At 39.7% G+C, this 24,059-nt stretch overlaps 1 protein-coding gene across 3 annotated transcripts in view; it reads left to right on the top strand.

Moving 5' to 3' along the window:
- Window positions 1–21,875, top strand: part of FBN2 (fibrillin 2) — a 119,102-nt gene extending 97,227 nt beyond the window's left edge. For 2 of the 3 annotated variants that reach the window (XM_064405078.1, XM_064405079.1), the window contains exons 47-65: window positions 1,265–1,390; window positions 1,670–1,789; window positions 4,792–4,917; window positions 5,128–5,280; window positions 5,584–5,649; window positions 5,875–6,000; window positions 6,081–6,200; window positions 6,753–6,875; window positions 7,286–7,417; window positions 8,823–8,948; window positions 11,418–11,624; window positions 12,292–12,417; window positions 13,039–13,161; window positions 13,304–13,420; window positions 14,062–14,190; window positions 16,203–16,322; window positions 17,728–17,959; window positions 18,555–18,711; window positions 19,943–21,875. In XM_064405078.1, coding sequence (XP_064261148.1) covers window positions 1,265–1,390; window positions 1,670–1,789; window positions 4,792–4,917; window positions 5,128–5,280; window positions 5,584–5,649; window positions 5,875–6,000; window positions 6,081–6,200; window positions 6,753–6,875; window positions 7,286–7,417; window positions 8,823–8,948; window positions 11,418–11,624; window positions 12,292–12,417; window positions 13,039–13,161; window positions 13,304–13,420; window positions 14,062–14,190; window positions 16,203–16,322; window positions 17,728–17,959; window positions 18,555–18,711; window positions 19,943–20,302 — 2,789 coding nt within the window. In that variant the 3' untranslated portion in view covers window positions 20,303–21,875. The other variant, XM_064405080.1, reaches the window with a different exon arrangement.
- The last annotated feature ends 2,184 nt before the right edge of the window (window positions 21,876–24,059 follow it).

Here is a 24,059-nt window from a genome sequence, read left to right as displayed (position 1 = left end):
ATATCTGGACTGCTGGGGCAACTTTCAGCTCAGCGGTGCTGTAATGCATCTCTCAGCTCTTTTAGACTACCTTAGTATTTACAGCACAGTCCACGGCACCACTTATTCTGTCCCACCACCAGGGCTGCTTCATGAATTTAAAATAATTCCTTTATTTCACCATTTTGCTTGCCACTTGCACAGGGTGAGAAAGGTGAGAAAGAAGAAGCAGACCAGCAGTAAGAAAGCCAGGACAGCTGATCTGTAACCCTCCAGATCTGCTCTCCTAAAATGAGCAAAATCATGCAGAGCTGACACAGGCATTGCTATTTCACATTCCCTAAAGCACAGGGCACCAGTATCTGACAAGTCTGGACTGCTTTGATTCCTGGGTTCTTGTGATAAAGCAGCCAACACCTTCCTGGGCTGAGAAACAGGCTCATAAGCCTGGAGATCTCCCTTGTGCAGAGCATAAGCAAAGAAAAGAGGGAGGCTTTACACTCCTTCCTGCTACAGAAGGAAGACACAGCAAGTCTTCAGCTTCAGGAGAGAACTGATACATCTTTTAAAAAGCATTTTAAATCCTCTTCTTGTGTTTATGCAGGAAGGAAAAAATTAAAGTAACAAGAATGTGCTGCAAAGTACAAGTTTTTCTTACAGCTTGATGCTTATTCAAAATCCTTTTCATTTATTCTTCCTCATACATATTTTTTCCTTATGCAGTGCTCCTTTAAGTCTGTGTTTCTGAAGTAATCCTACAAAATAACAAAAATTTTAAAACATATTTTCAGAACTGCTACTAGGGAGAAAATCATCCTGTGGAAAGCAAATTACATAGTCCAAAACTTGAGATTGGCAGAGACGGGTTTTTAGGAGGAAACTCAAGTTCCTGTTCTGGATCCAGATAAAATCCAGAACACCCCAAGTAACATTTTCTCCTCTCTTGGTAAACTTGTTGTCATGCAGTCTCTTAAGAGTAATTGAATATCTCCAGATGTAGTAACTGAAGTAATGCTAGAAGGCTGGAAATTGTAATACCCTATAAAAAATGTGTTTAAATTAGAATGTGCATCTTAGTGCTCGAGTGAGAGTTACTTTCCTCCAGCTGTCAGCTGATTTCTTGTTGCTACCTCTTCCACAGAAATGCACCTCCACAGATGCACCTCTTCCACAGAAATACTAAGAATTGAAACTTGAGTGTGTTCATAACATATTGTATGTAGTATGCTGGGACTCAATTCTCACTTCTTAGGTTCAATTCTGGTATTTTTAATTTTTTTATCAGATATTGATGAGTGCAGTTCCTTTGGTCAGGTGTGCAGAAATGGACGGTGTTTCAATGAAATTGGTTCTTTCAAGTGTTTGTGTAACGAAGGATATGAGCTCACTCTGGATGGCAAGAATTGTGTAGGTACGTATGAAAACACATGATGTTCAGGTACTGGTGAGCTGAAATAAACTAATAGCTCCCATGTAGAGGGAAGCAACACCGTCTGAACATCTAAATATCAAAAGAGAATGATGGTGACTTAAATGAAAACTCATTTTTTTAGAATAGTTGTTGGTCTTCAAGCAATTAATTGTCTTAGAAAAAGAAAATTAGTACAGAACTCTTCAGTGTTTTTCATATTTTTTTACCGTAAGAATTACAAGATTCTAAACCTTTCTTGATTTCCTCCATTCCCCAAAGATACCAACGAGTGTGTGGCACTGCCTGGTTCATGCTCTCCTGGTACCTGCCAAAATTTGGAAGGCTCTTTCAGGTGCATCTGTCCGCCAGGATATGAAGTAAAAAGTGAAAGTTGTATTGGTAAGGCAAGTTGTAACTGTTGCTCCTGAACAATTTAAGAATTTGTATGTGGTTCTAATTGGGTGAAAAGCAGTTGTTACACCCTGATGATTGTTAATGTTTCCTGACTTAAGGTGACAGGGAATAGGTCTGAAAAGTCTTCAGGAAGAGATTTTAAAAAGGAAGGCAGAAGAATATTTTATACTGTATAGTACTCTATTTTGAACACTGATGCCTTCATTAATGCAAACCAAAATACTTTTAAAAAGAAAGTATTTTATCTTTCAGTGGCATTTGAAAAAATATAATTCTTATAAGGTGTTCTCACTGTATTTATGTGATTTTTGCAGAAGGTAATTATTGGCAGTCGATACATGAACTAAGCATTTGGTTTCAGAGGGAAATGAAGTTTAAAAATCTTGATAAAATTATGGTGCTTATAGGAACATTCAGTTAAGTCAGTTTCTTCTAACAACAGTTTTCTGAGTTTATTGTTTTGTATAATGTCTCTAAAATGCTGAGATTCCCAGGAGGAAAAGGAGGAGACCAGTCATCAATTTTTGTGTTCTAGTTTGTTCATAGAGGTCTCACTTAAAGCCTTGAATGCCACTCAGGAGCTGAATGTCACACACTGAATTAAGATTTGCTGGCAGAGAGCAAGAAATAAATCCAAATTTCAAATTGCTTTTCCGACAGAGCAAAGTATGGGATACTGTGAATTTATTGGGCATTTAAGACTTACTGCCACCTAATCTGTGTGGCTGCAGGAACAGGAACCATTTTGAAGTTTTTGTCTTGAACAACAGGATTTATTTTTCTAAGCCCCAGAGTTCTCTCAGCCACTTGTATCATGCCACCAAATATTCAGTTTGCCTGCCAACTTCATGATTTCTTTTGGCAGCTGCTGGCTCCGTATTAGCAGTTATGTTTGAGGTGAATTCAAATCACCTACAGTTCTAAAGTCATGAATATAAAATAATGGAAGCTTTTAGTTTTCAAGGAATGTTACTGTTTATGGCCACTTTAGTACCTTCTCAGAATCTGTGTTTTTGAGAGCATCAGTGACTGCCAGGCAGATTTTTTGCCAAACTGAATGAAAGGATCTTGCTTGCATTCTTTTGTCATACTGCCACATGTCCAGAAAATCTGAAGCTAGATCTCCTAGGAAATACCCAGATTATCACATGTGATTGCACTAAAACTTAGATTAATATTTTGACAGCCCTTGCAGCATATGTTCCTCATTACCCTCTGTTGATGTTGTGTGCAAACAGCTTTATGAGAATCCATTGCTGCTGTCTGTGATGTGAAGGTTGGCAGTGGCTGATTGCTTTGTGAGCTCAGGGTGATTATATGCAGGAGAAAACAGAAAACTGGGGCCACAGAAAAATTCTTAGCTTTCACCTACCCATGTGATGTATTCCCTTCCATTGTATAGGAATATATAATAATATATATTAGGGAAAATAAAGGGAAAAGGACTTGTTTACTTCCACAGTCTGGCTGGTCACCTTCTCCTTCGTAGCCACAGAAAGAGCTTTAGCACCAAACCATTTATTGCAATAATGGGCACTTCAAAAGAGCAACTTTCCTATGCAGCTGAATTGCTGAGTTTTGTATATTAACAGCTATCACAGCAACTGGGAAATTATTTCCCATTTTCTCTGAAATAAGCTGACTTAGAGTGCTTCACACAGAATGTAGCCTGGGAAACTACTGGAATTCAGTCAAGTGCCAGATTGTGCTGCAGTGGTTTGTCCATGTGCTGTACCTAACAGCAATTTATGAAAGTAGGACTCAAGGTTTCTCAGAAGTTATATCACAGATTCTACTCCCACCTGATTTATTCTCTCCGCTTACATTTTCCAAGTAATGAAGATTGTATTTCCATTGTTTTCTTAGCTGAGCAGTTTTCTAAATTTCAGTACAGCAGAGAATTCAGTAAATACGGGCAAAAATGGCACCACAAATTTGAGTATTCAACATCCGTGAAGCTAATTTTCATGGAAAGAGAGCCTTGTTCCTGCCTATACTTTGGTCAACGTGGCTTTTATTGTGGAATGCTTATATAGCCACAGGCTTCTGTGATGGCTCTTCCAATATTCCTTACTGAAAGACTGAAAAAGCATTGTACTTTGAAGATTAATAAAATGCATCTCATAATTTATCAGATTATAATTACCTTTAAAAATTACCATAGCGAGGCAGCTTATATATTATTTTAGCATTTGCAGAATAGGATAAGTTAAAATATAGTTTGGAACAATAGATATGAAAAATTAAGGGTCTCTTAATATATTATTTTCCCGCTTTTTCTGTTGTCTGTACAGATGGGGGATGTACACCTGATGTTGTTTGAGCTGCACAATTTTACAGACTTGATATTTACACTGAATACTAGTACTTTGGCTCATGCGTTTCATAATTATTTAATATAATATTTAATGATATACTGCTATTAAAAAATAAATCCTAACTTCTAATACTAATAGATTATAGATTATTCAATAGAACAGGAATACATTTTAAATAACACAATGAGAGTGGCAGTAAAAGACTGCTACATATAAAACTGGGCGTGTAAATGCAATTAAAGGTGTCAGTCTGCTAATAACTAGCTATAGTGCTATAGTTTCAGTCCCAGAATCTGCCAGGAAGCATGAAAAAAGTATAGCTTTAATTTAAAAGAACTCCCAACATATAGATTTTTAAAAAATAATGTTTGGATGTTTATAGATAGATTTTTGTTTACAGAAAGATATTGTTCCTATGGGAGATACATTCTGAAGGCATTTGTTTAACGTGTATATTTTCATTATAATGGTGTTTAGAAAAGAAGGTGCATGCCATTGAGAAACTCTAGTTTGAAGGAGTCAGTGAAACCTGCAGCTTGCTTTAACTCTTGGTCTCTTTTATTGGAAGCTGCTTCAGTTAAATCAATCAATCAATAATAAAACAATCTTCCTTAACCAAGGAGGTCACACAGGTGAGGTTGTGGTGAAGGTTTCTCTGTTGCTTTGCAGATATTAACGAGTGTGATGAGGATCCCAACATATGCCTCTTCGGGTCCTGCACGAACACCCCGGGAGCGTTCCAGTGCATCTGCCCCACAGGTTTTGTGCTGTCTGAGAACGGGCGGAGGTGCTTTGGTGAGTTCACAGACAAGGAATGCAATATCTCAGTCTGAAAGATAGCAGGTTCTCTGTAGAAACCCCTCCCAGTTTGTATCCGTGCAAGGATTGCTAAGTGCTTTTTAAAAAGTATGAAAAATATGGGTCTTAGGTTGTTTCTCTCAGGGCAGTCATCATCTGGCTTGGGAGAAGGTTCTAGCTCTGCATAACTGTGTTTTCTTCTCCTAGATACTCGTCAGAGCTTCTGTTTCACCAACTTTGAGAACGGGAAGTGCTCAGTGCCAAAGGCTTTCAACACCACAAAGGCCAAGTGTTGCTGCAGTAAAATGCCAGGAGAGGGATGGGGTGATCCTTGTGAGCTCTGTCCAAAGGAAGAGGAAGGTACACATCTAAAGTTTAAAATTTGTTGCTGGGGGAAAAGGAGGAGCACATTGCTGTTGCACTTTTTGTTCAGTAGAGAGATCTTTCTGGTATTTTCTCTCAGTGGCTCTTTCCAGAATGATTTTTCAAGTCAGCAAAAGCAGTAAAATTAAATGGAAGAAACCACAGACAAAGAGAAAAACTTATTTCTTGGTCTTGCTCTGTATAGACCTGAACTAGTTATCCTTTTGTGTTGACTTTAACCATGTGTCATGATTCTGTCTATCACTTGCTTTATTTTCTGAAGAAAATGTATCTCTATAGTTGCTTTTCAGGACCTGTGCCCATATGGTCATGGAACTATTCCTGGAATTGATGATACACGTGAAGGTAGCTATTCTTCTGAATATAAAAAGTAAATATTAATACTTAAAACTGTGCTTGGACATTACAGCATGTGACAGTTTACTCCTCACAGCTGCTCGTGACAAGAAGCTGACATGTAAAATGTGTTAAAAGAATACTTCTGTAAGTGCATGGCTCGAGACAAACATGCTTTTTTTAAGACTTGAAATGCATCAGCTGAGTGGCTGTTAATATCTTCCTGCTTTTTAGATGTCAATGAATGTCTTGAAAGCCCAGGGATTTGCTCCAATGGTCACTGCATCAATACTGATGGATCGTTCCGCTGCGAGTGCCCCATGGGATACAACTTGGATTTCACAGGAGTGCATTGCATAGGTGGGTGCAGTTACAAACTCTTGAACTTAAACACAGCTTGCCCCAGTTCTCTTCACTCTGCATTTCTTCATTATGAACAGATACAGATGAATGTTCCATTGGCAACCCCTGTGGAAACGGAACGTGCTCCAACATGGTTGGCAGCTTTGAGTGCAGCTGTCACGAAGGATTTGAGCCAGGCCCAATGATGAATTGTGAAGGTAACCTGTCCTCTTCATTTTTTTTCCTTTCCCTTTGGCTTTTGTCCAGTCCTCGGCATTCAAATTACTTTATTAGCCATGTTTTTCATGCTGTAATAACTCAGAGGAGAAAAGAGTTTCTATGTTTTGAAATATGTCATTAGAAAAGAAATCTGAATTTATTAAGCAGAACTTTTAGTATATCACAAGACTTCCCACACGTGCCCATGTGGGGCATTCTCAAAAATGTTGTATTTTATGAATCATAATTAGTTTGCTTTCTGAAGCTGACATTTCTCATCACACAAAAGTACAGTAAATATGAGCACATAATAAAAATCTGAAATAGGCCTGCCCTAACTTGCCATACTAAGCTCAAGTAGTTCTATATATATACACAATGCCATTATTCTTAAGCAGAGCATTCAATTTTCTCCAGTTACTCAAAAGCTGATGGCTTGAATTACTGCTTTTCTGATAATTTCATCTGAAAAGAGAAACGTAGGTTTAACAAAACCTTCTGGGTGATTGTTGTGGTGGTAGAGAATTACTGTTTTGTTTCTCCGTGCTCAGATATCAATGAGTGTGCTCAGAACCCCCTGCTGTGTGCTTTTCGTTGTATCAACACTTACGGTTTCTACGAGTGCACCTGCCCAGTGGGATATGAGCTAAGGGAAGACCAAAAGATGTGCAAAGGTAATGGCTGATGTATGAACTTCTCCCCACCTTCCATCACCAACACATAATCCAAATATTTCTATGCATCTTGCATTCATCCTCTCAGTGGAATGTAGCAAACAGCTCAGCAGGTGATGATTGGCTCTTTCAGAACTCACAAAAAAAGCAATATTTAGAGTTTCTGTCACCAAGTGTAACCCTTGATGGGGACTGCAAAGCCAAGAGTGTCACAGTGGTGAATTTCATCTTTAACATGACAAGATGATACAGCTCATGAGGATCAAGATGATTGCATATAATCCTAGATTTTGGGGTTTTCCTTCAGTGCTTTTACTTAGGGAGCCTGTATGTCCTTTCTCTTGAAGTTGTGTTCAGCAACTGAAGCTAGTGGAAGAAAGTTCAAACACAAAATGTGTATTTTTTTCCAGATCTAGATGAGTGTGCTGAAGGTCTCCATGACTGTGAATCAAGAGGCATGATTTGCAAGAATCTGATTGGTACTTTCGTGTGCATTTGTCCTCCTGGGATGACCCAGAGACCTGATGGGGAAGGGTGCACAGGTAAAGTTTAGAAGGGGAAGAAGGCATCTAATGGAATATACAAAAACAAAGAAAAAAAAATTCTTTTATATGTGTATATATACGCATATATAAAATCAGAAAATAGTAATTCATGAAGAACACTTAAGATACCTAATGATACCAAATATCTTAAACCTTCTATTTTGTTTCAATGTGTGTTCTTGCTGACTAATAAGGATTCCAGAGTAAAAACTCCATTGCTCTAAAGCTAAATCCAGAAGTTTTGTAGACAGTTGTTGCATCTAAAAAATTAATTTGCCAAAAAAATGAGACCTCACTTTATGGGGAGGAAGCAAGATTTTAATAAATAAAAAGTTACATTTTCTTTAGCATTAGTATAAATTATGTGTCACCCCTTTAAAGAATTAAGACTCCTAGGATTCTGAAACCAGCTATAAGTGTCATAAAGGATGAAAGATATGGAAACTGAAAGATATGGAAACTGCCATAGTTCAAAGCAATTCCACATCCTGGAAGTAAACACACACCTTTTCTTCATCATTTACTCAATTAGTTGATGGTAAGACAGGCGCTATATTTTAGCAAATTGTACTTTCCTAGTATGTAGCAAAAAACCCAGGACTGTTCCAAAATTCTCTGGAGAAAAAAAAAACACCCATCTTAATGAATGTTTTAAATAGAAGTGTTTTATAAAAAAATCTTCCTTCAGCAAGAGAATGACTACTCTCTTTTAGAGATCTTCATGATTTTTTTTTTAATTTACAGAAAATAATCTTTATTAACAAGAATTTGTCCTTTCTTTTTGGCATATAATTCTGCCATTAAAGAACCTGAGGTTTTCCTGAGGTTTATTGTAAGCATCTAAAAATTTGTGTAACTGCTTACAGTATGTGTGCCATTAGCTATGGAAGAAAATACATGAAGACTGTAAACTTTTCAGGAAAATATTATGTGGACTGAAATATGACTTCTTGTGGGAGAGATCAAGTGTGTATCCAGAGACTCTTGATAATTACACAGTGAAGATATGTCACTCAAATCATGCATGTATTCCAGTTTTATTTAAATTTTACTTACCAGGTAAATGTTGTGACTGGAACTTGCTCTGCTGTGTTCTCTGCTTCTTGTTGCAAGCTGTGAAGCATTAAAGCTTTTGTGCTGTGATGAAGTACAGAAGGAATGGGATAGGATAATGGAATAGGATAATGCTCCTTTGAAGGCCCTTTCCAGGCTTAATCAGTTGATTTTTCCACGTCTTGGAAATATTTTTCAAATGTTACATGGAATATTTAATGTATTCTAGAAATTCTGATATATTTTCTTGTAGTGAAATGCTGTTGTTGGTGTATTTATATTTTATTTTTGTTCTTACTGTGTCCGTTACTGTTATAATTGTTATTAATATATTATATTTTTTGTAAAGATGAGAACGAGTGCCGCTCCAAGCCAGGGGTCTGTGAAAATGGGCGTTGTGTGAATGTTGTTGGCAGCTACAGATGTGAATGTAATGAAGGATTCCTGTCAAGTCCATCAGGCGTTGAGTGTCTTGGTAAATATCTCTCTTGTACACATTCCATCTCACATTAGAGAGTAAATGTAGAGAGAAAAGTAGGCTTCTGAAAACGTAACAGCTCTCATAGCTACAGAAATTAAATAATTACACCTCTCAATTAAATAATGATGCAATATTAAATAATACGTTTAAATATTTTTACATAATTTTAGGAATGAACAGCTTGTAGTAATCAGGCCTCACATAGAAGCATCTTAATTCCATAGGACATAAATGTAGGCAAAATACAGGGATTTTTGAAGAAGAATTTAGTCAACTTTAGATAATTCAAAAATGGATGCAGAGTAAAATTGAGTGTTTGCTTATTCAGAGTGTGATCTTAAGCACCATATGGCAACCAAGCATCTGAATTTTCTGCACCTTTTATTCAGACATAAAATACTGTGGTTTTACCAGAAAATTGCAAGAATTTTTTTTTGAGGCAAGCCTGCAAGATACATGCTGATGAAGGGGTTTTGTTCAGTACATTAATGTATTTTTAATACATTCATATTTGTCAATTGCACTACAAAATCCATCATTCCCTTTTTTGGAGTCAAACAGAACCGCAAAAATTTACTTTTTCTTGACCAGTGTTCAGGTGTACATACAGTACTGAAAGGGTGTATTTATTTATTTATGTGTTCTTGCATGTTCAAGCATAATTCTCTTACGGCATTACTGTAAAACCAGTTCCCTCTAAATTGTCATGAGGAGTGTGCTGACTTCATGGCTAAGCAATAACATTGAAGTGCAGAGTATTTCCTAAGGATTAGAACCAGATGGGAAGAGAAAACTGAAGTCTCTTAACCCCAGCCAGTCATTAATGGCAAGGAAATACCCTCTTTGGAGGTCATTATTGCTTTCCTATATTTAATGTGTAATTTTCTTATTACTTTCTGCCTTGGGAAGGTTTGCTTTTTGCTGCTTTTCCTTTCAGATTTCCTGGGTTAGAAATTACAATGAAAAATGGATCTGGTAGAAACACAGAATTTCTTCTGAATTATAGCACGGGCACTAAGTCACAGATTACATTGTTTTAAATACATTGTGCAAACCTTTATATTCCACTCACATTAACATTCATTCCACATCTCGAAGTGGTGACAAAGCATTTATGTGTTTTTCAGGTCATAATGTCCCTAAAGACCTGCACAGTATCCTTGTCTGGGAGAACAGAAATCTGCAGAGTCTTGCAAATTATTACAGCAAATATTTAGTTTCACAGAACTGACACTTCTAGTTAGGACAGCTTTATTTAATGGAAACAGTTAAGTTACCAGGGGGACAAATTAAGTCTTTCCTAAAGCCCAAAGTTTGCCTTTTGACTAATTCTTGTAAGAAATGTACAGATTCATCTAATCTGTAAAAGACAAGATCAGCTGAGTATTGATACATATACACATTCTGAGGGATCACTATTGGCTTCAAGAGAATAAAAAGAAAATATTTTATTTAAAACCATGAGCATTTTCACATCAGTAATTGACAGTGTCTCCATTTTAATCAAGAAATAAGACAGGTGACGGAAGATAGAAGAGATTTTATCTTCTACATAGAAGATAAAATCTCTGCAAGATTTTGAGTTTCTAGTAGCACTGGAAACTGGGATTTTTTTTTTTTCTCTCAGCTGCCTGTTTGTAGGTAACCTGTAGGAGCCCCTTGACTTTAAAACTTTGCTCCCCTTTCATTATTTATAAGCATTAACCAAAAAGTTTAAAAATTAAAATAGAATTTACCAGGGGCATACCAACAATAAGGCCATACAATTTTATTTTTTCCCAAAAAAAATCTAAGAGTACCACTGAAGCACTGAGTTGCATATATACTTTCAAGTTGTAAGGATTTTTTATTTAAACCACAGCAGGATAATTACAGATGATCAAATGTGTTATTTTGGCCAGTTAAACAAACAAACAAAACAAACTTCAAACCCTACTCCAAATAAATCAGTGGAAGCTGAAGTGGAAGCTCAGTTTTGCCCTCAGCCTGGTTTTCTTTCATAAGCTTTTCTGCAAGAACAATATTCTCAGCTATCTCTTGTGCTCTTTGTGCAGAGCAATAGTGTCAAGAGGGCAGAAAACAGATTTTGAAATGCAGCAATTACAGCTAAGGAAAAGAGTCTATCCAGTCTGTCCACTATTTCTATTTTCTTGGTTAGTAAAGAGTTGTACATATTTAATACATGTTATTTTACTACCAAGGGCGCAGCTTTCCTGGAAGCAAAACTCTTTCCCAGCTCAAGCAGACACTGAACATTAGGGATGCCTTGGATATATTTGGAATGGCAGCATATTGCCAGAACACCCAACAATTCTGAAGGGCTGCGTCAGGATGGACGTGATGCTAGCTAATCACCTTCTGCTGCTTGCATATACTGACAGAGCCAGGATAATGCACCATCTGCTTGATGGAGCAGATCTTTATCTCCTTCCCTGTTCCAGCCTCTCTCCTTGTTCCTCACAGACAACCGCCGGGGGTTTTGCTTTGCTGAGGTCCTGCAGACCATGTGCCAGATGGCTTCCAGCAGCCAGAGCCTTGTCACCAGGTCCGAGTGCTGCTGCGACGGGGGCCGGGGCTGGGGGAACCAGTGCAGGCTCTGCCCCCTCCCTGGAACCACCCCGTACAAGAAACTCTGTCCTCACGGATCAGGCTACACCACAGATGGAAGAGGTATTTGCAGGGATGAAAAGAGGCAGAAAAGGGGAAAAGCGTATGCTCGCACGGTTAAGAAGACGCAGAGTTCTCTTTGAAGTTCCTTCGGAGAATTTCCTGTTAAACAACAGAGTTTGATTTTTCAAATAATGCTGAGAGACCAGAAATTAAAAACACGTTTGGCAGTAGCTGCAAACAGATTAACTGAGCAGAAATATCAGGATTAGGATCTGGTTGGAAGTACCAACCAGTAACCAAAAACTAGAAATTGTCCCAAAGCTTTTGTGTTACTGAAAAGGTGGACACATGGCAAAGGCAACAAGCATCTCATTTAACAATGATCTCACAATGCTTTGCAGGTACTATTTCCACACAGAAAGAAGCTAATGTGTATTTTTTAGTGTTGGTGATAATGTTTGACATGGAAGTAGTCATAAGAACATTGTCTTGTATGGGCTTTTATTTGGAGTTAGCAAAACTGGAATCTGAGTACCCAGTGAATCAGCAGGAAGGTGTTGGTGCAAAGAACAGAAATGTTTGGCTTTGGAGTCAGATCCATTTTTAAAGAGGGAGAAGGGAGAAAGTTCCTGTCAGAAGCATGATGACGAGGAGCTGCAAAAATGGAAGAGAAGAAAAAAGTAGAATTTAAAACTGAGACATGACATATTTAATAATTTCCATACAGATATTGATGAGTGTAAGGTCCTGCCAAACCTGTGCAGGAATGGGCAGTGCATTAACACCATGGGCTCCTTCCGGTGCTTTTGCAAAGCTGGCTACACCACTGACATAACTGGCACATCTTGTAATGGTAAGATTCATTAATTAATCATCAGTTGAAGTAATCATCAGTTATTTTTTTTAGTTATTACACAGTGATGTACCAACCTTTGTAAACACTTGCTGCAAAATATTTTTTTGTCTCTTTTATCTGATGCCCTCTATTTCTTTTCATAATTTGTACTTCTGGTTTTGTGTTTCATTTGGGGAAAAGAAGGAACAAGTGTTAACAATACTGTGCTGGCAGTATTCCTGCAGTGGAATGATCACTGAAGTTGGTTAAAGCTGTGCAACCACTTTAAGTGATAAACCAGCTCAATCCTTCACTTCTACATTTTTCCCCACTTTTTTGTTAGTTTGCAGGTACAAGTGTAGCGTACCAAAAAGTAGGTATTTGTTGCTTAGATGAAAATACCAATGCCACTCTCCCTCTAGTGTATTACTCCTTCAAGACACTTAGTCGTGGTAGTGGCCACCCCATATAAACTTCACAGCAACACATTCATAGAGAAAGGAATAGGAGCCCTGAACAAATGTACATGGGGGGCTTTCTTCTGTGAGCATTTGTCTCTAGAATGTTGTGCTGTGAAGCAGACATCTTTCTGTCAGAGAGATGAGGACAAAAGATCACTTAATATTTTCCTCTCATTAGATCTTGATGAGTGCTCCCAGTCCCCCAGACCATGCAATTTTATCTGCAAGAACTCAGAAGGGAGCTATCAGTGCTCGTGCCCCCGGGGCTATGTCCTTCAGGAAGATGGAAAGACATGTAAAGGTAAGGAGGTTATCCACAGTGCCTTTTAATTTGGTTACAACTTAACTTAAAAGGAATTGGTTTTAAAGTGTGGTATTTTTATGAAATTTGAGTGAATCTACTTCTTTGTTGACATCTTTAAGACAACATCTCTAACTTTCAGATCTTGATGAATGTCAAACCAAACAACACAATTGTCAGTTTCTCTGTGTCAACACCCTTGGAGGCTTCACATGCAAATGCCCACCTGGTTTTACACAGCATCACACAGCTTGTATTGGTAAGAAAAACACTGATTTTCCTTCATAAGATTATCTGTAAGAACAACATTCTCAGCTATCTCTTGTGCTCTTTGTGCAGAGCAATAGTGTCAAGAGGGCAGAAAACAGATTTTGAAAAGCAGCAATTGCAGCTAAAGAAAAAATTAGTCTATCCACTCTGTCCACTATTTCTATTTTCTTGGTTAGTAAAGAGTTGTACATATTTAATACATGTTATTATGTTCTAACTATAACCACATGGAGACGAAAGGATGAATTATTAAAATCTCATTTAAAATGTAGTTAACCAAAACCAGACTGCATTCTCTTTTTTTAGTTGACACAGATGTCTTCAGATCTTAAGCATATGTATAAATCTTGCCAACTGAAACTGTTTTAGTTCAGCTAACACAAAAGGGCAGCATTTTTCCAATATCAGCAATTACATGCCTGCTCTTCCACACTCATATCACAACTGAACTACCATTAGCACTTGCAATTTATTAATTACTCATAGGTCTGCATGAGTCTCCAGTTCATCTGGCATTTAAAAATGAAAAGCTACAAATTAAAATGTTGCACCTTTATGGATTTTATTGTTATTTTACATGACATCATGCCACAAGGTAAAACCACCTTCTCTCTCCTCTGTATTTTGAAGATAACAATGAATGTGGTTCTCATCCATCACTGTGTGGATCAAAAGGAATTTGCCAAAACACTCCTGGAAGTTTTACCTGTGAATGTCAAAGGGGATTTTCTCTGGATTCTACTGGATTAAACTGTGAAGGTAACTATGAAGAGTCAGATTTTTTTATGGAGTGAATCCTTACTTCAGTTTCTAGAGAACCATTTGATGTTAAAGATACAGAAAAGAGAGCACCAGCCATAGTGAAAGTAATTACAAAAAGAAATTGGAAAGTATTATAGACTGATTGTAAGTATAACAAAAGCATATGCAAATATGCACTATCTTGAGTAATTTGTACAGAAATCAGGATAGAAAGGTGACTGTTTAGTTGACCTCTTCAGCAGTTGTTTTCAGCTTCACATAGGTTTATGCATCTAAAAGTACAGGAGTTGTGGGGTTTTTTTACATTTATGTCTTCATGTGTCTGAACAGAATCTCCGTACAATTTTCATTTTGGCTAATTCTAATTAGATTAAATTCTAAATTCTGTACTTAATTCTCCTACCACAGAGTTACACACTGAGAAGGCCAGTTCACTGCATTCAGAAATATAATTAATGCAGTTTATATTGATGAGCTTTATCTCTCTTGGCCCAAGGGAAAGCCTCAGTTAGGAAATCTCTGTTTGAGAGCTCCAGACTTCTCAGTGGGCCTCAGTTATTGAGCAGAGAAGAAACTAAAAGGCAGTACAAGGCCACCTGGCTGCTGAGAATTAAAAATGCAAGAGCATACACGAAGAAATTTATGACCTCTCAAAATACCAACAACTCTGATAGAGCATTTAAAACAGGAATTGGTATTTGGAGCCTATTTCTAGAACTGCAGTCCAGAAATATATGCAGCTAGAAGTTCTAAGATTTATCTCCTGTCAGTTTACTTTGTTCTCATAAAGTGCATATGTCCTGGTGTTCCTATAAAACAAATAACTGTTTCTTTATTTTCTACTAGACTTGCATACTGTACCTTAAAAATTGGGTTGCTTACAATCTACTTATTTCCCACAGCAGATACAATTTAAGAGGTCTGAATTTTTAGAATTTGGAGGGTGGGATGCTTGTGGCTGTCATCTTTTGTTAACACTTGTCTCAGAAACTTTTTTATGTGGCTTTTTATTTTTACTTGCAGAGACATCCAAATTTGACATTCAAACACTAAAATATGTCTCAGGAAACTGAAAGCTTATCCTTCAGTGGTTGGTTTAAAACTGAAATTACAAAACCCATCAAATTCTAAGCATTACAGTACAGCAACCACTTGTGGGATTACTGGGAATAGTGTTTATTCACCAAAATTGAGTACTGAAAAGGCTCAAGAACTAAAATCAGATTATTGATGTAAAGAACTGGACATTAGTTGACTTCCAGGCTTTCCAAAAGAAAAGTCTTCATGGTCCTTCCATCTGACAGCAGTGCTCCTCTGTCATAAGTCACAGAACCATAAAATGGCTGGAATTGGAAGAGACCTCAAGGCCCATCCAGTGCCACCCCAGCCACGGCAGGGACACCTTCCCCTGTGCCAGGCTGCTCCAGCCCCAGTGTCCAGCCTGGCCTTGGGCACTGCCAGGGATCCAGGGGCAGCCCCAGCTGCTCTGGGCACCCTGTGCCAGCCCTGCCCACCCTGCCAGGGAGCAATTCCTTCTCAATATCCAGGTTAAATTTAACCTTCTTCAGCTTAAAGCCATTCTTCCTTGTTCCATCACTACCTATCCTTTCCAGATTTCCTGTAGCCCCTTTAGGCACTGGAAGGGCCTCTGAGTCTCCTTGAAACCTTCTTTTCTCCAGACTGAACATCCCAGACTTTCTCAGTCTGTCCTTGTAGGAGAGCTGCTCCGTGCTCTGCCCAGCCTGGAGCCTCCTCCGGCCTGGCTGCAGCAGCTCCAGCTCCTTGCTGGGCTGGCCCAGGGCTGGGGCAGCTCTGCAGGTGGGCTCTGGCTGAGGGGAGAGGGGCAGAATCCCCCCTGCCCTGCTGCCCCCGCGGGGCTGGGCCCAGCACAGGTTTGGCTTCTTGGGCTGCCAGACCACACAGCTGGGTCACAACAAACTTCTGATCCAGCTGTGTTTGGCAGTGGGTGTAATCCTGTGTCGTGCTCTGCTTCCCTCCTGAACACACAGATGTGGATGAATGTGATGGAAATCATAGGTGCCAGCACGGCTGTCAGAACATCCTGGGTGGATACAGATGTGGGTGCCCTCAAGGATTTATCCAGCACTACCAGTGGAATCAGTGTGTTGGTAAGGAAACAAGCAGCACAGAATTTAAACAGCAAATGTATCCGAGTGTTCATAGGGACAGCACCAGGCAATGGCAAGAATGAGCAGAACAAAGTGGGAGACACAAATGCTTTTTGTGTGTCCCACTCTTTCCATAGACTTAACTGCTCCCAATGTAAATGGAGGTAGCAAGAAAACACACTCAGCCTTTTGAAACTCCCTGTGACAATTAGTTTTCCTAGAAAGGTCTATATTCTGACCTGTTTCTTCTGTGAAAAATCTCCATCATTGAATGTTCATTGAATTCCTGAAAGTACCAATGTGAATACCTCTGCTGAGGGAAAAAAGCATTAAAAAAACCATACCTGTCATTAAAAAAACACAAAAAAGCATTAAAAAACCATTAGCAATTTAAGAATTCTACAGAATAGCATCTAAAGCAAATGGTGGGGAAAGAAATCAACAAAACGATTAAGGGTTTCCTTCTTCCAAAATACAGTCTTAAGGCCACCAATAGTTCTTTGTGCAGGGAATGGGATAAATTAAGAAGCTCAGGTGTTGTGTTTAGATTTAGCTCATTCAATCCACCACTTGAACTAAGCTGTATCACATACAAAGCAAACTGTGGGATTTTTTTTATTAATGAAAACATACAGAAACAATATCAGCCACTGCTGTTCACAAAGACCAATACAAAATATTTACCTTTTCAGGTTTGGTTTCATGGTTTTCTGTCAGTGGTATCATAATCAGAGCATGACTGTGAGCACTGCTGTACATTTCATTTAGGCTGACTTTGCTCTTCTGATTTATACATAAAAATTAATTTATTCTACACATTGTAATATTAAGTAGCACACCAGCCAGTTTCTCAGAAGTCCCAATCACCATGACCACTCCTGGCTTAATACTGCTCTTCAGCAAAGAAAGCAAAGGACTGGGGTTAGAGTGACAGAACCCAAAATGAACAGCTTCCACAAAACCCCAAACCAGCTTAAGCTTCTGTAAATTATAGTCATTAAAAGAATCTCCCTCCAAGTGACTGCAGGCAAGAATGGCAAAGCATTCACTAGTGGTGTTGGTGAGGAAAGCCTACAGCTTTTAGAGAAGTACCTTGGTTAGAGAAATGAAATAACCATGTTAGCAGCTGACAAAACATGACTTTCCATACCACAATCTTCCTTTTTTTTTTTTTTTTTGCCTGAAACTAAATTCAAGTCACACTTACTGGAGGTGTCATCTTGACTATATTTTAACACCCACAAGTGAAGATGATACTCCTTTTCTCTTTCAGAAACCAAGTGTCTCTGGGATGATGAGGTCAGGGATGCAGCAGAGCCCTGGGACTGGCAGAAGCTGTGATTTGTTAGTTGCATCATGCTGACCTGTTGTCTCTCAGACTAGAATTTTTGTGTTTGCTTACCAGATGAAAACGAATGCTCCAATCCTCACATGTGTGGCTCTGCTTCTTGCTACAACACCCTGGGGAGTTACAGGTGTGTGTGCCCCTCGGGCTTCTCCTATGACCAGTTCTCCCACGCCTGCCACGATGTGAATGAGTGCTCTTCTGCCAAGAACCCCTGCAATTATGGTTGCTCCAACACTGAGGGTGGATATCTCTGTGGCTGCCCACCTGGCTACTACAGAGTTGGACAAGGGTGAGTTTCTCCACACAGCTTTTCACCAAAGACACATTCAGAAGGTGCAGAGGTGCAAATTAAGGACAAGCTACTAAGTCCTGTCTAGTTTGGGGCTAAATATACAGAAACTAGAAAAAAATTTAAATGTCTGTACATGTAACAGGACATTAATTTTAAATGTAGCATATAAATAACATTAAATAAGGTCTGCTTTCTCCCTCAGTATCAGCACATGAAGTCCCTCACAGATCTGCTGAGTGGGGATTGCTAATGCATAAGGATAGGTACCATGTGCACTGAGACAATTATGGTGTTTAAGTATCACTGTAAGCACAAATTAACATTGTTCTGGTACAGGGCAGGCTGGCTTTTTTTGGTTTCTCTGTGGAACTTGTAGATGAAAATTAGATCAGGCTAAAAGCCTTCAGCCAGCGTTTGCATTTCCCTCAGTAAGCCACTCTAGTGTGAAGGAAATGAATGCACAGCCCTCCTGCTGAGGAAAGGGCAAGGAAGGGGATGCAGGCACTGTGGCACAGATTGCACACATTCCATTTAGCAGGGGCAGCTCATAAAACTGCAAGGAGTAACTGAAACACGTGTTTTCATTCCACAGACACTGCGTCTCAGGGATGGGATTTAACAAAGGCCAGTACCTGCCACTGGATGGAGATGCTGATAGAGAGAATGCTTTGTCCCCTGAAGTGTGTTACGAGTGCAAAATCAATGGCTACTCCAAAAATGACAGCAGGAAGAAGAGAAGTGCTAACACTGTATGTATCAGCATAAAAATCCACTGTAATGTTTCTCGAGGTGTTTTCAGAGATATGACACCAGTAGTAAATGGATGGAATCTTTTAAACAGGTCACATTCAATGGGGAAAATCTCTTTTTTCCCCCTGCCTCACTTAGGTCCTGCTGGCAGTAATAATTTGACACTAAGAAACACATCAACAGCTCTGAAAGGATGAAGTTTTTGAGGCTTGCAGAGATTCCTTTGTAGTGTGAGATGTGTTCCTCAGAGTGCATTCAGGGGAATAATTCTCCTTGAATGACAGAGATCCGGGAATCTGGACATGTCTTCAGCATGTTGTGCTGCTAGGAGAAGGTTGGACAGCATTTATGGTCTGGGACAGCTAAACAGATCTTGCAGAAGATAATTTTAGTCTTGGTGGCTGTTCCATAGTTGCTCATAGAGGTGCAGGATTAGACCTGGCTGATGGAAGTCCAATATTCACAGAATTTATCAGGTTTTTAAACAATTACACATTTAATTTTTGTCTTGATGCATTTTGTGGGCTTATAAAGGTAAGTTACAGGAAGTCATATCTAGTTCGTAATTTTTACAGCTTGTTATTACACTTTTCAAATACCATTAACCTTGTCAGTTTCTAGAACTTTCTAGGCAGTAAAAGTGACATCCATAAATTATGTGGAAAAACATTTTTTAATCACTGTCATCATCTATGGGGTTCAGGTATTTAAAGCACTGCATTACTTGCTCCTCTCCTAAAATTTTCCTTATTTTGACTTTTTTTTAGTTGCATTACATACTGGTAGAGTATGGAATTCTCAGAGAAGGTGTCAGAGAATTGCTATGTAGTGTTGTGAAATGCATTTCTCTGTTGTTTCTGTTTCTGTCATAAGAAAATTACATTGTGTGTAAGCACACTAAACATGGGTTTCTCCTTGTGGTGGTGGATTCCCCCATCCTCCTTTCCAGGCTGCAGTGCACTCTGAGAAAAGCTCGTATTGCCTCGGCCTCGAAAATTAAATCTGGCTTTTAATTAATAATACCCTGATGGTTTTTTTAAGTGATCTCAAGCACCTGTTCATAACACTCCTCTTTGCAAGCATGAAGTTAAACAGGTCTCAAAATCACCTTACATCAGAGCCTTCAGGGGCTCTCTGAGGCGTGTTTGAGGCCTTTAGGATTTACGGGGCGTTTCGTAGGGAACCAAGGCAGGAGCTGTTAATTTTCCTGACCATTCCTCCCTCCTGCAGCTGGAGCAGGTGAGCTGGGGCAGCCTGGGCACGGAGAGTCCCCTGAGGGTGCGGGTGGCCGTGTCCAGGCTGGGCAGCGGGGAGCCCATCCTGGAGCTGCTGCCGGCCCTCAGGCGCCGCCACGCGCGCTACGCCATCGCCGGCGGCAACGAGCACGGAACCTTCCAGATCCTGCTGAGGGACGGCACCAGCCGCCTGCACGCCGTCAGGGGCAGGGCAGCGCCCGGGCTGCACGCCCTGGACATCACCAGCGTGGCCCTGCCCCGGGAGAAGGAGAGGGAGCAGCCGGGGAGCGGCCATGAGGACAGCGAGCTGCCAGGGGAGGCCCTCAGGGTGAAGCTGTGGGTGCACCTCTATTAGCCGTGGTGCTGGTCTTCAGCCACTTTTTCTTGTGTCTACACACCCAAGAACATCTGCTTTTCAAAGCCAGTCTGCTTTGGAGAAGTCTATTTTGGGGGAGGAAGGCAGAGGGGAAGAGCCCTTCCTTTCCATCCTGCCAAGACTGCAGAACCGCCCTCTCTGGAGGGTGACTTAAAACTCTGCCACTGCCAAAACTTCTTTTTACAAGGGCAAATCATGGTTACTGTATCTTTTATATAACCTCGATTTAAAGTATATTTAAAAAGCTAAAGTTCAAGAAGTCATCATATGGTACTAAATAGCACAAAAATGTGAGCTATTTTTTATTCCTGTTAGCAGTCTGTAACACTTTGGGTATTTTGCTGTAGTTCCTAATGAAAAAAAAAAATTATAGAAGTTTATTTATTTTTAATGCAGTAATATATGGAGAAAATAACAAATTATGTAAACAAAAGGGAAACTTGCTTGTTTTTCTGTAGTTTTATAAATTTGAGGTATAACATTTTAGAGGTACTTTCTTAACCAAGAAAAAAAGAAGTAGATTTGAAAGATGTTTTCTACTTGGACCGGCATCCAAACAGTATATAATAAATTCTAAAATATATTACAGCTGAACGATCAGTGTAGTAGGATATTATGAAGTGGGAGATTGTAAACTGTTCACACAGTAGGATATTCTAAAGTGCTCTTGCAAATGATAACTAAGAAAAAAAAAAGGGGGAAAAAAAAGTCGTAGAGAACAAGTATCACAATATCAATCTCCACAGAGATTGTATTTCACAGCAGCTCAATGGGTTTGTGTTCTGAATCCCCCACAAACAGTGGAGGAGGCGCAAGCCCTGTAGCAAAATACCTGGACTGTTCCTAATCCCCTTGGAAGTGCAGAACCAAGCTGTGCTGCCCTTCCCTCAGTGACCTCATGAGCCAGCACAGGCAGCCTCACCTCATGCTCAGCAAGGGTGCTCCACAAGCTGGCATTAATTCCTGCAGGCAGCTGAAGGAAATGTCTCTCAGAAGAGAATGTTTCACTCCTGGCTCAAAACCAGGCTGCATTTCCTGAGCCCCGAGTGCTGTGTCAGGACTGACACACCTGCAAACTCAGTTACTGCAGTGCAGGTGGGGAAAGTTATGTATTTGAAGTTCATTTGTTAGAAATCTCATTAATGCTGTAGTTATACACGCCTCATTTTATCATAGCTTGTTCAGTAAGAAAGGTGATTGTACAATGACTTGAGTTTTAGTTTAGTGTTTTTTGGTTTTTTTTTTCCTTTTTACATTTTGTACTGTCATGTGTTAAGTGTTTGTCTCGATGGTGCTTTCTGTGGCAGCTGGTGCCTGTAACTGGCCATGCAACAGAATCTCACATGTGAAAATAGCCAAAGCACATCCAGCATTGTTCCAGCTGCATGTAGGTGCTGACCAAAGACTATATCAAGTTAAACTCAGTGATTTTTCTTCTCTTTTGTTGAGTTTGGGGATTTTGAAAAGAGATGTCTTAAGAAAAAGAGCTTTCTCTTGATAATTTGTATCAGTAAGACAACACTTTTCTTGCAATAAAGCTTATTTTGGGTTATATTGTTGTCCTTCTTTCCATTCAGAGTCAAACTGGTGATTGATTTAAAGCAATAGCCAATACTAGGGTCTGGAGGCACATTTATTTGACACTGCTTCTAGATATGGTTGTGCAAATTTGAAAGGATCAGAGCTGCTTCTGGGTCAAGTAACTGACATTTACAGAAGTAAAGAGACCTCTAGGGGTCTGATAAATACATACAGGACAGCACTGATTAAAGCTTAAAACTGTAATAGGTGGTTTAGAAGAAGCTCCAAAGTGGGAGTTTTCCAGGAAGCCCTGCAGGAAAAGCCATCAGACTGCACACAGCAGAGCATTTTGTCCTTTCTGTCAGACTGTCAGGAGAGAAAGTAGCAGCAACACTCACCCATGACTTCTCTGAGGCTACAAATTCTGGAGGATTTACTTGTTGCATGTGCTGTGCACACTTCTTAGATTTTTGTAGCTTTATTTAAAAAAAAAAAAACCTACCATCAAATGGTTTCACCTGCATTGACTAATTACACAGTAAGTACAAGGTACAAGAAAAGTGTTACCTCTTTCCTAGAAAGGCAGCATTACCATCATAAATTCCACAAGATAGTTCTACACAATCCCAGAAAGAACTCACTCCCAGCGTCAAATCCAGATGAAAAAATGACTAGAACTAAAAGAAAAAAAAATCCCAATAAAGAAATCCAAAACCTCTTTGCCACCCAGCCTGTCACAGTATATAATTCTGTACCCTTTTATCAAAATTCTACCTTTTTATACCTTCTAATCTTTTAATGAGAAAGCTGACTACTCATGCACAGACAGCCATGGTGTCCCAGGAAGCTGCAGAGCCCCCAGCTCTTGCTGATAAAAGTAAAATTAAAATCTTGCTATTTAAGAGAGCCTGTGTATCTTGTGGCAACTCAAACCAAGATTTTAGTGACTACTTGTGAGACCTAAGGTTGGCCTAGGCAGCAGGGACTTCAGTTATAATTGTCCATAGTGTGTAGCACAGACACAGGTTAAAGTCTTTCAGTCTAATCATCATCATAAATTTCAAAAAATAATAATTCCATAAATATGTCTGGTTTGCCATCTTTAATCCCTCAGTTGTATAAAGGGCTCATTTAGGCCCATACAATCCTTTACACATGAACTGTTGGCATAGTTAAGGCATTCTAGGAAGGGCTGTGGGATTCTTCCATGGGGTTTCACTGTACTGACTTGGGATCAGCAGCCACAGCTGGGATTGAGGGCTGCAGATGGCAGCTGAAAGGTCTCAGTGCAGAACCTAGAAAAGAGCCCAGGAGTGGCAGTGCACTGCAGAACTCAGTACAGCACAAATCTCACTGCCCTGACACTGCTGCTTAATTCCTGTAACAAACCAGGATCACACACCCAAACTAAACTGAAGCTGCAGGACAGGCACGCCTCAAATCCAAGAAGAGGGCTGGGTTCATGAGCTGCACTCTGAGGAGGTGGATATTCACACTTCGTTAAGCAGGAGGGAATGAAAACTGAGAGGGAAGAACAATTCGTACCTGAGACAAAATCCTCGGTCCCTGCTGTGGCTGTTGATGTGTTTGACACCAAATTTCTGTAGCAGAGATAGGAAGTGAATTCTTTGCTCCCACAGAATTGCAGGGCTGGTGGAGGGGGTGATTTCTCACACCTTCTAAAAAGCCAGCCACATCTCAGCATGGGTGGCTGCTGAGAGCCCTGACCTGAGTGTTTGGGCACGGTTCTAGCACGAGCTAAACCCTGCCAAGGCCTCCTCCCTGCCTGGGCTTGTCAAAACTGAGGTCCTTACCCAAATCCTGTGAAAATGACACAAAATACATCTCTAACGTTGTCTTTTTTGTGTTGGCAAGTCAGGCATGGCTTCATTCTTGGCCAGGGTTTGTGAGTGTGGCTGTCAGATTTTCAGCCTCCACACTGAGCTGATGAAAAGCTTTTCCACTCATTTATACCTTTTTTTTGCAAACAGTGAAATTACTGTTGGTTCCAAATTACATAAATCTCTTCGTTAATCAGTGCTCTTTCCTCTGTTACTGATTTTTCACTCTTCATCCTCATGTGGCTCACATTTTCAGTCGTTTTATCATCTTTCCCTCAGAGTCACCAACTTTCCAGGCCTCCATCTCCTCTGTATCCTCTGATTACTCCAACATCCTTGAAGTACCACGAATTTAGGATCCCAGATGTCCAATC

This window comes from Passer domesticus, chromosome Z (assembly GCF_036417665.1).
Source record: "Passer domesticus isolate bPasDom1 chromosome Z, bPasDom1.hap1, whole genome shotgun sequence".
NCBI lineage: Eukaryota > Metazoa > Chordata > Aves > Passeriformes > Passeridae > Passer > Passer domesticus.
The sequence above is the reverse complement of the archived record's forward strand: the minus strand, read 5'-3'. Positions and strand labels throughout refer to the sequence as shown.